Source organism: Salvelinus fontinalis, chromosome 19 (genome assembly GCF_029448725.1).
Source record: "Salvelinus fontinalis isolate EN_2023a chromosome 19, ASM2944872v1, whole genome shotgun sequence".
Classification (NCBI taxonomy): domain Eukaryota; kingdom Metazoa; phylum Chordata; class Actinopteri; order Salmoniformes; family Salmonidae; genus Salvelinus; species Salvelinus fontinalis.
This window is the reverse complement of record NC_074683.1, coordinates 48338720-48354768: the sequence shown is the minus strand read 5'-3', so window position 1 is coordinate 48354768 and position 16049 is coordinate 48338720. Positions and strand designations below refer to the sequence as shown.

General features: G+C 41.9%; 1 protein-coding gene across 4 annotated transcripts in view; it reads left to right on the top strand.

Moving 5' to 3' along the window:
- The first annotated feature begins 1433 nt into the window (after positions 1-1433).
- The window catches only part of LOC129816889 (M-phase phosphoprotein 8-like), a 38241-nt gene continuing 23625 nt past the window's right edge, over positions 1434-16049 (top strand). For 3 of the 4 annotated variants that reach the window (XR_008753625.1, XM_055871858.1, XM_055871855.1), the window contains exons 1-3: positions 1434-1735; positions 13744-13905; positions 14943-15938. Coding sequence is in view for 3 of the 4 variants with exons in the window: in XM_055871858.1 (XP_055727833.1) it covers positions 1646-1735; positions 13744-13905; positions 14943-15938 (1248 nt within the window). In the remaining variant the exon portion in view is untranslated. The remainder of the gene's footprint in view (positions 1736-13743; positions 13906-14942; positions 15939-16049) is intronic. The other variant, XM_055871856.1, reaches the window with a different exon arrangement.

Sequence of the window (16049 nt, the reverse complement as noted above, 5' to 3'; positions counted from 1 at the left end):
CCTAGGACCATACGTCAGGACTACCGGGCATGATGACTCCTTGCTGTCCCCAGTCCACCTGGCCTTGCAGCTATTCCAGTTTCAACTGTTCTGCCTGCAGTTATGGAACCCCTACCTGTCCCAGACCTGCTGTTTTCAACTCTTAATGATCGGCTATGAAAAGCCAACTGACATTTATTCCTGATTATTATTTGACCATGCTTGTCACTTATGAACATTTTGAACATCTTGGCCATGTTCTGTTATAATCTCCACCCGGCACAGCCAGAAGAGGACTGGCCACCCCTCATAGCCTGGTTCCTCTCTAGGTTTCTTCCTAGGTTTTGGCCTTTCTAGGGAGTTTTTCCTAGCCACCGTGCTACTACACCTGCATTGCTTGCTGTTTGGGGTTTTAGGCTGGGTTTCTGTACAGCACTTCGAGATATTAGCTGATGTACAAAGGGCTATATAAAATAAACTTGATTTTGATTTGTTGTTGCCTACCTTCACCACCTTGGGTCAGACCGTCAGGAAGTCTAGGACCCAGTTGCACAGGGGGCCGAGTTGCAACCAGTCAGGATGCTCTCGATGGTGAAGCTGTAGAACCTTTTGAGGATCTGAGGACCCATGACAAATCTTTTCAGTCTTCTGAGGGGGAAAAGGTTTTGTTGTGACCTCTTCACGACTGTCTTGGTGTGCTTGGACCATGTTAGTTGGTTGGTGATGTGGACACCAAGGAACTTGAAGCTCTCAACCTGCTCCACTGCAGCCCCATCGATGAGAATGGGGGTGTGCTCGGCCCTCTTTTTCCTGTAGTCCACAATCAGCTCCTTTGTCTTGCTGGCGTTGAGGCAAAGGTTGTTTTCCTGGAACCACACTGCCAGGTCTCTGACCTCCTCCCTGTAGGCTGTCTTATTGTTGTCGGTGATCAGGCCTACCACCATTGTTTTGTCTGAGAACGAAATGATGGTGTTTGAGTCGTGCCCGGCCACGCAGTCATGTGCAAACAGGGAGTATAGGAAGGGACTAAGCACGCACCCCTGAGGGGCGTCAGCATGGTGAATGTGTTGTTGCGTTTATAGCAATGGTTATCAACTGTACTGCAGGGATAGAATGTAAGTTACAGAACATTTAGGTTGTGATGGTAGCTGCAGAGAGGTATTTGGGTGTACGAGACTTGACAGCAGAAGAGGTACAGGCTGTGTTGGTTGGTGGTGTACTGTCCTTTCAGGCTGTTCGCCTGAGGTAAGATAGATTTAAATAATAGAGTAGGGTGGTGGGGTTTTTGTGAGTGTAGGGTTAGATGGTAGGGTATTGTTTTCTTCTTTAATTTTTTCTTTATTATTATAAAACAAAAAAATTCAAGCAAAGTAAAAAGGAGGTATACTCCAGTGTAGTAGGTGGCGGTAATACAACATGTATTGGATGCCAACTGCCTCATCGGAGAAGTCAACTACACGAAGAAGACCTATCTCAGCCTAGTCTATCAGCTCCCCGCTCTTTAATGTTAGTTAACCAGCTAGCCTAACATACAGTTGTTGTGGCTAACTAAGCTAATAAAAATTGCTAGCGTGTACTGTAGATAGTTAGCTATCTCAGGGCTTGGCTTTAATACCGGCGAAGGCATAATAAGATAATTATTGTTGTTTATTCCTGTTACGATAAAATGGCGGAAAAGCCAGAGGCTGGAGACAGCGAAGACGAGGTTGAAGATGTTTACGAAGTGGAGAGGATTATTGACATGCGAACGGAGGAGGTACAGTAACAAAGCAAGCTTGTTGTTAACTTAGCTAACTGAACGTTGCTGCTAGCTAGCAGTCTACACAATTTGACAATGACAACAATAAACACTAGGGGCCGTTTTGTATTGAACTAAATAACGTTATATGGCTAGCTAACGCAGAGAAACGCTCAAATGTCCACGCAGAGTTGACTGATGTATAAAATAAACAGTTAGCTAACTAGCCAACCGCAAAGGAAATGTCAATGGCTGCACAACTTTGCCCAAGCATCCGATGCCCCCCTCGTTGCACGAACATTAAAGTTTGGCCAGACAGACTGGTGTTATTCTTTCATCCACTGGACTTCAGCCAGACCCACTTGCAGAGACTTGCCAAATAGAACAAACCCTCCGTGTTAACGCGTGTACAACCAACTCGTAACTAGCTCTTACTGTCTGTAGTAGGCAGCTGCAGAATACTCTCTTCTGCTGTCAACTTTGTTTTTGTTATGTTGGCCATATATATTGACACTGTCTCTAGACATGTTCTATCTTCGAGCTAACTAAATACATTAGCAATGACGCTCCTTTTCCCACGGTACATAATACAATGGACAGGTGAACAGGTGATGGTGTTCTACAATAATGAGTCGGCTTTCTTTTGAGTTGTGGGTACAGCCAGGTGTCCTTGCAGAACATTACACTGGTCTCTTCTTGGGTGGTTGCACTGGTTATTCAGTGTTGCATTACTGCATATTAGTTTGACATGGACCAGTTATCTTACCTGATTGACAGACACAATAACACAGTGTAATCCTAATACTATAATATTGTAATGTTTTCTTAGAGGTATGCAGTCATTCAATTATCCAAATGCATTGGTGTAGAGAAAGTGTCTAGCATATTATTTACACCAATTCAATGCTTTTATATGTATTATCAAATTGTATTTGTCATTTGCGCTGAATATAACCGATGTAGACCTTACAGTGAAATGCTTACTTACAAGCCCTTAACCAACAATGCAGTTTTGAGAAAAATATCAACAACACATTTTTTTTTAAATAAAGTTACAAATAATTCAGAGCAGCAGTAAAATAACAATAGCGAGGCTATATACAGGGGGTACCGGTACAATGTGTGAGGCACCGGTTAGTTGAGGTAATATATACATGTGGGTAGAGTTATTAAAGTGACTTATGCATAGATAATAACAGAGAGTAGCAGCAGTGCAAAGGAGGGGGGGGGGGGGGGGGGGGGCAATGCAAGTAGTCTGGGTAGCCATTTGATGGTCTCCCGAGTGGCGCAGTGGTCTAAGACACTGCATCTCAGTGCAAGAGGCGTCACTGCAGTACCTGCTTTGAATCCAGGCTGCATCACATCCGGCTGTGATTGGGAGTCCCGTAGGGCGGCGCACAATTGGCCCAGCTTTGGCCTGGGTAGGCCGTCATTGTAAATAAGAATTTGTTCTTAACTGGCTTTCTAAATTTAAAACCATTTTAAAAAACGGCTTGGGGTAGAAGCTGCTTATAAGCCTCTTGGACCTAGACATGGCGCTCTGGTATTGCTTGCTGTGTGGTAGCAGAGAGATCAGTCTATGACTAGGGTGACTGGAGTCAATATTTAGGGCCTTCCTCTGACACAGCCTGGTATAGAGGTCCTGGATGGCAGGAAGCTTGGCCCCAGTGATGTACTGGGCCGCACGCACTATCCACTGTGAGACTCTAACCAAGAAGCTTATAAGAAATCCTGCTATGCCCGCCGATGAACCATCAAACAGGCAAAGCATCAATACGGGGTGAACAAGTGGGAGTGAACAACAGGGGGAGTGAACAAGTGCACACTTTGGCGAAAAGGGGGCGGGAGGACTGGAGTTTGGCTAGGGTTTGTCTTCCCCTCGTCTGAGAACGGTTTGCAAAGTCCCCTGAGAATCAGACAGATGGCAAACACATTTCAGTCTGGTGAGATAACTGTACTACATACAGTACACCAGGGATCATCAATTAGATTCAGCCGCGGGCTGTTTTTTTATTGGTCAGGGGGCCGGAACATAATTACAAATCATTTCTATACCAGCACATCGTGTCTCTCTTATTATGTGTGGAAATACTTGAACTTATGTACAACAACAAAAAATTACACACACATTATTTATTTTCTCTAAAAACTTGGGGGGCCAAATAAAACCATCCGCGGGCCAGTTGGGGAACCCTGCACTACACCACAGAAGAGAGCTGCTGTGTTGCCACACAAGATGGACCAGAAGGCTCCTCTGCAAAAAAGCATGTGTGTGTGTGAAATGGAGAAAGAGAGGTTTGTGTTTGTGATTGTTGCTCAATAGCGATTCAGTGAAATACCCAGCCCCAGCAAGGCAAAGTTTCGGAGGGGAGGGCAATATTGGATGAGAAGGAGGGGTCTGTGTGTGTGTAGGGGGAGGTCTGGTGTCACTCACACAGCCAGTTCCTCTTATGTAACTGCTTTTGAGCTGAGGCATGAGATCGGGAGAAAGGAAAACAAAGCCTCTGAGGAAGATGGAGTGGGGAGAGAGAAACCTGACTCTTTAACATTTATTTTATTTATAATCACAACCAGCCATGCACTGTGCTACAGTCACAATTGTACCCCACTTGAACCAGAACACATTATTCATATGATCCAAACAAGCAAAGTCTGTCAAATTGTCAGAGAACTCTGCAGCCCCTGTCCCGTATTCGCTCTGACTGGAGCTCTCTGTTGTCCCAGTTCACTGGATAGGAGGGTGGGGACTGAAAATACTGGCTGTGTGCCACAGTGCTAGACACAGCCGTTCAACTGAATGTGCGTTTGTCTCAGACGGAGAGGTCTATGAGTAGGCATGGGTCAAATCAAATGTATTTGTCACTTGCTTTGTAGACAACAGGTGTAGACGAACAGTGAAATGCTTACATACGGGTCCATTTCCAACAATGCAGAGTTAATACACAAGGAGTACCGGTACAGAGTCTATGTGCAGGGGTACGAGGTGAGGTAATATGTACATGTAGCAGGAAAATGTGATGCTGGACACTTGACCGGCAGCGTTTGAATTTACCTGACATATGCATAGGTTGCATAACCTGATTAGGGCGTGCACCCACTGTTCTCAGACTGACAAATCACATTTAGTTTATGGTAATTTATTGTAACAGAACATGCAACTTGGATACAGCGGTGTGTGTCATTCTTACCGAATTTCAATGAGCAATTTGAAGATGTTAGAAGACATTGGCGGTGACTCCATAAGGCTAGGGGAAGCTAAGCTTTCCTTAAAGTACATTTAATTAACTTGCCCAAATTATATAGCCTAATTAGCTTACTCCTGTTTATACAGAAATAAATAAAATAATTTAAAATAAGCTACTACACCAGAAAGCATGATTTGGCCACAGAAGATTATTAGCTTTATTTTAAATCGCATTGCCTACAGTCGGAAGGGCCCGCAGTTTGGGCAGAGTGTGCTGCAAATGCCGTATAGATGATTGTTGAGTTGCGACTCTCAGTGAAAAGTGGAGAGCCAGGCATATTGCAATATTTAAATATACAATCTCAGAAAAACTGTTTAGAAAATAAATGGCTATTGCTGTAAAGAGAAGACAATGAAAACTCCAATCTGTCTTTTAATGATCAAAATAATCAACTTAATTGAGCAAAAAGTATTGTATTTTATTAGCACCAGCGGAGAACATCGGCCATATCCCCGGTGAGTGTGCATATTCATTGTCTGGATTATTGTGTCGGTGCCCAATGATAAAGAGGGCATTAATATCCTCCATCAGGTTAGATGGACGTCATATTGTATTTGGTCTCCCCTTTTCGTAGGCATAATATGTGGATCAGACAATTTAATTTATCATTGAATCACAGCCTACTTCGCCAAACGGGTGATTTAACAAGCGCATTCGCGTAAAAAGCACTGTGGTTGCACCAGTGTGTACCTAACCATAAACATCAATGCCTTTCTTAAAATCAATACACAAGTAAATATTTTTAAAACTGCATATTGAGTTAATGTTGCTTGCTAACATGAATTTCTTTTAACTAGGGACATTGTTTCACTTCTCTTGCGTTCTATGCAGCAGTTTGGGCCGCCTGGCTCGTTGCGAACTGTGTGAAGACCATTTCTCCCTAACAAAGACTAATTAATTTGCCAGAATTGTACAGAATTATGACATAACATTGAAGGTTGTGCAATGTAACAGCAATATTTAGACTTAGGGATGCCACCCGTTAGATAAAATACGGAACGGTTCCGTATTTCACTGAAATAATAAACGTTTTGTTTTCGAAATGATAGTTTCTGGATTTTACCATATTAATGACCTAAGGCTCGTATTTCTGTGTGATATTATAATTAAGTCTATAATTTGATAAAACAGTCTGACTGAGCGGTGGTAGGCAGCAGCAGGCTCGTAAGTATTCATTCAAACGGCACTTTCCTGCATTTGCCAGCAGCTCTTCGCTGTGTTTCAAGCTTTGCACTGTTTATGACTTCAAGCCTTAGGCTGGCAATACTATAGTGCCTATAAGAACATCCAATAGTCAAAGGTATATGAAATACAAATGGTATGGAGAGAAATAGTCCTATAATTCCTGTAACTACAACCTAAAACGTCTTACCTGGGAATATTAAAGACTCATGTTAAAAGTAACCACCAGCTTTCATATGTTCTCATGTTCTGAGCAAAGAACTTAAACGTTAGCTTTTTTACATGGCAAATTATGCACTTTTACTTTCTTCTCCAACACTTTGTTTTGCGTTATTTAAACCAAAATGAACATGTTTTATTATTTATTTGAGACTAAATTGATTTTGTGTTCATTCAGTGTTGTAATTGTCATTATTACAAATATATATTTCAAAAAATCGTCTGATTAATCAGTATTGGCTTTTTTTTGGTCCTCCAACAATCGGTATCGACGTTGAAAAATCATAATCGGTCGACCTCTAGTAGGCAGTCATTGTAAATAAGAATTTGTCCTTAACTGACTTGCCTAGTTAAATAAGACGAGTAATGAACAGCAAAATCACTAGCCTGTCAATCCACTATCCCCCATAGTAGAAAAGTTTACCTATTCTATTGGTCAGCTTGTCGTTGTGCGAGAAAGAAATAACCTATTCCAAACAGACTCTGGGACCGTTGTGGGACGATAGATCCCAAATTCTTACAACCAGTAGGCCTAGACTATATCCCAAAAACTTTAAAAAGCAATGAGGATAGATTAAGAGTAGTAGCAGCAGCATGCGTGAAAGTGTGTGTGGCGCAGGGTTTCCATTAGCCGCTAATAGGTGGCTTTTGTCCGACTTTTTAAAAATAGAAAAGCCAATAAAATTGTCTCTGGCCAATTGTTCGGGAGAAAAAGAAAAAATCCCATTGCGATAGAATTTAAGCAATAAAGCCTGAGAAGGTGTGGTATATGGCCAATATACCACGGCTGGTTTGAGTCCTGAATGCTGATTGGCTGACAGCCGTGGTATATCAGACCGTATACCACAGATATGACAAAACATGTTATTTTACTGCTCTAATTAGGTTAGTAACCAGCTTATAATAGCAATAAGGCATTTTGGGGGTTAGTGGTATATGGCCAATATACCATGGCTAAGGGCTGTATCCAGGCACTCCGCTTTGCGTCTTGTATATTAACTTCTTGCGACTACAGGGGGTGCTGTTTTCTCATTAGCATAATTGCATTACAGACTAAACGGCTTCCTACTAAATTCTTGCTCGTACAATATGCATATTATTACTATTATTGGATAGAAAACACTCTATAGTTTCTATAGGCGTTGGAATTTTGTCTCTGAGTGGAACAGAACTCATTCTACAGCAATTTCCCTGACATGGAGTCAGATTTCACACATTTTGGCCCCTGATCTGGAGTCAGTTTAAAGGCGACTGTGAACGCTATCAGGATACGGACACTGCTTACGTCTTCCCCTGGATGCCTTTACGTGATGATGATTTGAATGGTATCGATTGCGCAATCACAGCCACTATAAATGAAAAAATCCTGTAGGTAGGAACTCTTTTCCAGCTGCACCGGATGCGCGTTGGACACCGCGCTGCTCTTTTTCCAAACATTAGTGTAGGCAGTAATATTTCTCCTGTCATGTTTTTACCCGTTATAGGTGTTAACAGCATCATAAGGTAGTTAATTTGAACCGTTGTATAGCAATTTATATCCTTTTAGTGCGATTTTGAGGCATTGCTTTGTTGTGCACTTTGACGCGCTGGGCACATTTCGGGGTCCCGGTCGTACGTTAGTGGGCATTTCGACGGACAAGTGGACATCTTTCGACCAAAAGAAGATTAGACCCAAGAAAGGATTCTTTGCACAAGATTCTGATGGAAGAACAGCTCAAAGTAGGAACAATTTATTATGATAAATCGTGTTTCTGTCGAAAAATGTTAATGGCTTATGACGCCATCTTTTTAGACGTAGCTTCGCTTGGCGCAAACTGTATTGAAAAGTAAGGATAATTTAAAAAATGTAAATCAGCGATTGTATTAAGAATTAAATTGTCTATCAATCGCTGTCCACCCTATATTTTTTAGTCACGTTTATGAGTATTTATGTACACGACTAGATCACTGTCTAATATGGCGCACGACATTGTCTGACCAGCTGGGCAACTTTTGTCATTGTCTAACCATGATTTTGGTGGCTAAATATGCACATTTTCGAACAAACTGTATATGGATTGTGTAATATGATGTTACAGGAGTGTCATCGGAAGAATTCTGAGAAGGTTAGTGAAAAAATTAATATATTTTGGCGATGATATGATATCGCTCTCTTTGGCTAGAATCAGTGCTCGGGTAACGTTTGCGTATGTGGTATGCTAATATAACGATTTATTGTGTTTTCGCCGTAAAACACTTAGAAAATCTGAAATGTTGTCTGAATTCACAAGATCTGTGTCTGTCCATTGCTATGTGCTGTGTATTTTTAAGAAATGTTTTATGATGAGTAAATTGGTAATACAAGTTGCTGTCTCTAGTAATTCTAGGAGCTTTGGTGAGATTTGTGATGCTGGCTGCAATGGCAAACTATGATTTATACCTGAAATATGCACATTTTTCTAACAAAACCTATCCTATACCATAAATATGTTATCAGACTGTCATCTGATGAGGTTTTTTCTTGGTTAGTGGCTATCAATATCTTAGTTTAGCCGAATTGGTGATAGCTACTGATGTTGAGAGAAAATGGTGGACAAGAAAAATGGTGATTTTTGCTAACGTGTTTAGCTAATAGATTTACATATTGTGTCTTCCCTGTAAAACATTTTAAAAAATCTGAAATGGTGGCTTTATTCACAGGATCTGTATCTTTCATTAGGTGTCTTGGACTTGTGATTTAATGATATTTAGATGCTACTATTTAATTGTGACGCTATGCTAGCGATGCTAATCAGTGTGGGGGGGGTGGGGGGTGATCCCGGATCCGGGGTAGATACTCGTGAAAGGTTAACAGCCCTTAGCTGTTTTATATTGGCCATATACCACACTCCCTCATGCCTTATTGCTTAATTAGCCTATTCATTAATGGATATACCAGTCGATGTAAAAATGTGTGACTGGTAATGTATATCAGTCTAGGTTCATTTGCATAATCTAGTGGAATTAAATTGCAGTTTGTGTACAGTATATTTGTTAATTATCCTATTAATCACTTGTGCACAGCATACAGCCTTTGAGTGGAAAATCTGTCCGACGGTACAAGAGCTTGTGGTGCTTTCAAGACAACTGGGAACTCGTAAAATACGAGGTGAAATCATGATGTCAGTGATCTTCAGTTCGGAAAGTCGAAGCTTTAGAAAGAGTCCAGAGTTCCCGAGTTGGAATTCCAAGTTGGATAAGCGTTCAAAACGATTTTCGGAGCTCGTTTTTTCCCCCAGTTCCCAGTTAGTTGTCTTGAAAACACTGAAGTCGGAAGTCGGAGATTTCCGAGTTCTCAGTTGTTTTGAACAGTGCATCAAATGGCAACGGAAGACAGGCTTCATCAGCACGTCACACATCACTTTGCAATGAGCTGGAGGTGGTATGCATTTTGAAAAAGTACTTAATTGTTTGAAACCTGAATATTTTAAAACCTTTTATGGCTAGGTGTTCCGCTAGCGGAACGTTTCGACAACATCCGGTGAAATGGCAGAGCGCGAAAATTAAAAATAAATTATTAGAACTATTTAACATTCATACATTCACAAGTGCAATACACCAAATTAAAGCTTAACTTCTTGTTAATCTAGCCATCGTGTCAGATTTCAAAAAGGGCGAAAGCACACCATGCGATTATGTTAGGACAGCGCCTAGCCACAAAAAACCATACAGACATTTTCCAGCCAAGGAGAGGGCTCACAAAAGTCAGAAATAGCGATTAAATTAATCACTAACCTTTGATGATCTTCATCTGGTGGTACTCCCAGGACTCCATGTTACACAATAGATGTTTGTTTTGTTCAATAAAGTCCCTCTTTATTTCCAAAAATCTCAGTTTAAATTGGCGCGTTATGTTCAGTAATGCATTGTCTCAAATAACATCCGGTGAAATTGCAGAGTGCCAAATCAAATTACAGAAATACTCATCATAAACATTGATGAAAGATACAAGTGTTATACATAGGATTAAAGATAAAGTTCTTGTTAATCCAGCCGCTGTGTCAGATTTCAAAAAGGCTTTACGGCGAACGCAAACCATACTATTATCTGAGGATAGCACCCCATCAATCAAGCACAGACAATCATATTTCATCCCGCCAGGCGCGACACAAAACTCAGAAATAACGATATAATTCATGCCTTACCTTTGAAGATCTTCTTTTGTTGGCACTCCAATATGTCCCATAAACATCATAAATGGTCCTTTTGTTCGATTAATTCCGTCGTTATATATCCAAAATATCCATTTATTTGGCGCGTTTGACCCAGAAAAACACCGGTTCCAACTCGCGCAACATGACTACAAGATATCTCATAAGTTACCTGTAATCTTTGTCCAAACATTTCAAACAACTTTCCGAATACAACTTGAGGTATTTTTTTAATGTAAATAATCGATAAACTTTAAGACGGGATAAACTGCGTTCAATACCGGAGGAAAACAAAGTGGAGCGTGCTTTTCAGGTCACGCGCCTCTAACAAACAGCACACGTCACTCGACCCTCGTTCTAAACAGGGCTACTTCTTCATTACACAAAGGAAAAACATCAAACAATTTCTAAAGACTGTTGACATCCAGTGGTCAACAGTTCCAGATAGGAACTGCAAGCAACTGCCTTAGAATTCTAGATTCCCAATGAAAACCCATTGAAAAGAGAGTGATCTCAATTTTATTTTTTCTGGATGGTTTGTCCTCGGGGTTTCGCCTGCCAAATAAGTTCTGTTATACTCACAGACATCATTCAAACAGTTTTAGAAACTGATGAAAACATCAGAGTGTTTTCTATCCAAATCTACTAATAATATGCATATCCTAGCTTCTGGGCCTGAGTAGCAGTTTACTTTGGGCACGCTTTTCATCCGGACGTGAAAATACTGCCCCCTAGCCCGAAAAGCATATGTCCCTTTTGTTTATTGTCTATTCCGGTGGTTCCCAAACTTTTTATAGTCCCGTACCCCTTCAAACATTCAACCTCCAGCTGCGTACCCCCTCTAGCACCAGGGTCAGCACACTCTCAAATGTTGTTTTTTGCCATCATTGTAAGCCTGCTACACACACACTATACATTTATTAAACATAAGAATGAGTGAGTTTGTCACAACCCGGCTCATAGGAAGTGACAAAGAGCTCTTATAGGACCAGGGCACAAATAATAATAATCAATAATTTTGCTCTTTATTTAACCATTTTACATATAAAATCTTATTTGTTCATCAAATTGTGAATAACTCACCACAGGTGAGTAGGGTGTGGTTGAAAAGGATAACTCTGCAATGTTGGGTTGTATTTGAGTCTCAACTAAATACAGGAAAATTATTGAATTCTTTCATGCTAGTGAGGGCCGAGAATCCACTCTCACATAGGTATGTGGTTGCAAAAGGCATCAGTGTCTTAATACATATTATGAGGCATGTCTTACCTTGCTTCAAAGTAGCGTATTAGATCTCCTCTTTTTCATTTTTTTTAATGGATATTTTCATCTCAAATGAAACCGCTTGCATGTGCAGTGCCTATTTGACAACGGTGTTTTCCCGCTAATTGCATTATGGAATGAACATTCGCTCGTAGCCTACTGCCTTGTGCACCTTGCTACGTTTATAATGTGAAGAAATAATAGTTTTTCAATTTTAAGCTAAACGTTCTGATCTGTTGCATCAGATTCATTGCTTTTTAACATTTTATTATGTATCTAGGCCTACTGGTTGTATGAATTTGGGAGCTGTTGTCCCACAACTGTCCAAGAGTCAGCTTAGGAATAGGCTTCGACAAGCTGACAAATATAATTCGTAGCCTAAACTTTTCTACTATAGTAGATTGAAATGTTCAAGTGATTTTGCTGTTCATTACTTGTCTTGTTGGCTGAGGGAAAGTAAATGCGGACTGTTACTCTAACATGTTCAAAGTGCACTTCAGAATTCGGTAAGAAGAACCACACGTTGTTGCATCCTCGACTTGCATGTTCTGTTAATATGAGTTACCATATTCTAAATGTGATTTCTATCATTCTAAGCACCGTGGGTGGATGCCCTAATCAGTTCACGGATCCAATGCCAATGGGTTTGGTCAATTTCTCAAATATCCGGTAAATTAAAATGTTGCAGGTCAACTGTCGGGTGCCAGATTCTCCTAATGGAAACCCTGGTGTGGTGTCAATATATGTGTGGGTTGAGGCCAGCATAGAACCAGTGCCAATCAAAAGGGGCTCAATGCAAATAGTCAGGTTAGCCATTTGATTAACTGTTCAGTAGTCTTTTGAATTGGTTAAAAGCTGTTCAGGAGCCTTTTGGTCCCAGACTTGGTCCTCTGGTACTGATTGCCATGTGGTAGCAGAGATAAGACTGCTGGTGGCTGGAGTCTTTGAAAATGCTTAAGGCCTTCCTCTGACACCGCCTGTATATAATTGTTTTATGCTTATTTATCCTCTGGTCTGATTAAATAAAAATATAACTGTTTGGCCATAATGACCATCATTATGTTTGGAGGAAAAAGGGGGAGGCGTGCAAGCCGAAGAACACCATCCATGTGAAGCACGGGGGTGGCAGAATCATGTTGTGGGGGTGCTTTACTACAGGAGGGACTGGTGCACTTCACAAAATAGATGGCATCATGAGGGAAGAAAATTATGTGGATATATTGAAGCAACATCTCAAGACATCAGTCAGGAAGTTAAAGCTTGGTCGCAAATGGGTCTTCCAAATGGACAATGACCCCAAGCATACTTCCAAAGTTGTGGCAAAATGGCTTAAGGACAACAAAGTCAAGGTATTGGAGTGGCCACCACAAAGCTCTGACCTCAATCTTATAGAAAATGTGTGGGCAGAACTGAAAAAGCGTGTGCGAGCAAAGAGGCCTACAAACCTGACTCAGTTACACCAGCTCTGTAAGAAGGAATGGGCCAAAATTCACCCAACTTATTGTGGGAAGCTTGTGGAAGGCTACCCAAAACGTTTGACCCAAGTTAAACCATTTAAAGGCAATGCTACCAAATACTAATTGAGTGCATGTAAACTTCTGACCCACTGGGAATGTGATATAAATCATTGAAATAAAATCATTCTCTCTACTATTATTCTGACATTTCACATTCTTAAAATAAAGTGGTGATCCTAATTTACCTAAAACAGGGAATTATTACAGGGATTAAATGTCAGGAATTGTGAAAAACGGAGTTTAAATGTATTTGGTTAAGGTGTATGTAAACTTCCGACTTCAACTGTAAATGCTCACACAAAAAAAATGTTTTTTGCGATACAGACGTTTTGGAATATCACGCCAATACATAAATCCAAATGAATTTGCTATATCGCCAAATGAGCATTCTCGTATTGCTCTCACCCACATGTATTTCTCCTTGTCTTTAGGGGGAGGTCCTGTACCGCGTTCGCTGGAAGAACTACTCATCTGACGATGACACCTGGGAGCCTGAGGCCCACCTGGAGGATTGCAGGGAGGTGCTGCTGTTCTACAAGAGGGCTCTGGCAGAGGCTAAGGTCAAGAAAGACCAAGATGCTAAGAAGGGCATGGTAAGTCCTATCCAGGAGGATCATAGCCACCATAAGAAAGGCTTGGTGGGTCTAATTCCTGGGATGTAATGTTTTAGATTTTTCGGACTGACTGTAACACTAACTACACTGACAAAAATATAAACGCAACATGTAAAGTGTTGGTCCCATGTTTCATGAGCTGAAATAAGATCCCAAACATTTTTCAGATGCATTAAAATATTATTTCTCTCCAATTTTGTGCACCAATTTGTTTACATCCCTGTTAATGCTCACTAACAGGGATGTAAACAAATTGGTGCACAAAATTGGAGAGAAATAATATTTTAATGCATCTGAAAAATGTTTGGGATCTTATTTCAGCTCATGAAACATGGGACCAACACTTTACATGTTTGCCAAGATAATCCATCCACCTGACAGGTGTGGCATATCAAGAAGCTGATTAAACAGCATGCTCATTGCACAGGTGGACCTTGTGCTGGGGACAATAAAAGGCCACTCTAAAATGTGCAGTTTTGTCACACAACACAATGCCACAGATGTCTCAAGTTTTGAGAGAGCGTGCAATTGGCATGCTGACTGTAGGAAAGTCCACCAGAGCTGTTGCCAGAGAATTTAATGTTAATTTCTCTACCATAAGACGCCTAATGTCGTTTTAGAGAATTTGGCAGTACGTCCAACCGGCCTCACATCCGCAGACCACTTGTATCCACGCCAGCCCAGGACCTGTTGGATCGTCTGAGACCAGCTGTCCGGACAGTTAATGAAACTGAGGAGTATTTCTGTCTCTAATAAAGCTTTTTTGTGGGGAAAACAAATTCTGATTGGCTGGGCCTGGCTCCCCAGTGGGTGGGCCTATGCCCTCCCAGGCCCAACCATGGCTACGCCCCTGCCCATTCATGTGAAATCCATATATTAGGGCCTGATGAATGTATTTTAATTGGCTGTAACTCAGTAAAATTGTTGCATGTTGCGTTTATATTTTTGTTCAGTATACATTTGACTAACTGATATCACTTTCTATGGCTGATGTGAATGGCCCCTCTTCTCTGTAGAAGCTGCCCATGAAGAGTGACGTGTTCGATGCCGACTCTGACAGCGACAGTGATAAAGACAAGCCCACAGACCTGCCTGTCAAGAAAAAGAAAAAGAAGAAGCCCCAGGAAGAAGAGGCACTTCCCCCGAAGGAGAAGAGGAAAAAGAAGAAAGACAAGCGCAATGAGGACTTCAGGCCTCGTCCGGCACCAGAATCTGATGAAGAGGAGCTTTCCCCCCCCCCGACCCCGGGCCGCAATACCAAGATGTCCGACTCCAAGAAGAGATTTGTTGAATCTGATGATGAGGAAGAAGCCCCCGTGCCCTCCAAGAAGCACAGGAAGGACAAGGCCAAGGAGGGAGGGAAGCATAGGAAAAAAGATAACATGGAGGAAGGGAAGAAGAAAAAGACAAAGAAGGATCAAAGGGGTGATCTGGAGTCCACTGAAGATGAGGCCACCGCCCCCCTGGAAGAGGAGCTTAGCGAGGGGCCATCTGAGTCCCAGACGGATGATACCACACCAACTGAAAAGTCTCGCACTGATGACAAGCCCAAGAATAAGAAGGGTAAGTCAGAACTGAAGCTGCAGGGCATCAAGGACTTCCTTCAGGACAGGAAAGGCAAGAAGCCGGAAACTACTTCGCCCACGCTCTCCACAAGCGGCCTTGCAAAACTCAAGAGCCTCGCCTCCTTCAAGAGCCAGAGCCGGGATGAGCCCACACCAACCTCTGACTCCAGCGACACCCCAGCCCACGTCCACAAGAAGGCCAAGGGCAAGAGCCAGGAGGCCACCTCTGCACCACTGAAAATCCCCTCATCCTCCTCTGGTGCAGGGGCCAGCACCAGCAAGGCCCGAGAGGAGGAGTCTAAAGAGGAAGTGGGCGGGGATAAGGAAACAGCCACCTCCACTAACCTGTTTGAGAAGTTCCTGCTGAACTGTGAGGCCAAGGACCGCGTTCCCCGCAAACAGATGGTCCACCAGCCCACCCCTGCAGAGAACACTAAACCACCGAAGGTAAACCAAGCAGCTTTGCACTACATGTAGTGAGGTTAGTAAATCAATGCTGGTGGTAAAGCCAGCAGCAAGGCCTTCACTGTTGTGCTGAAAGCCTACCTTAAGCTGCCT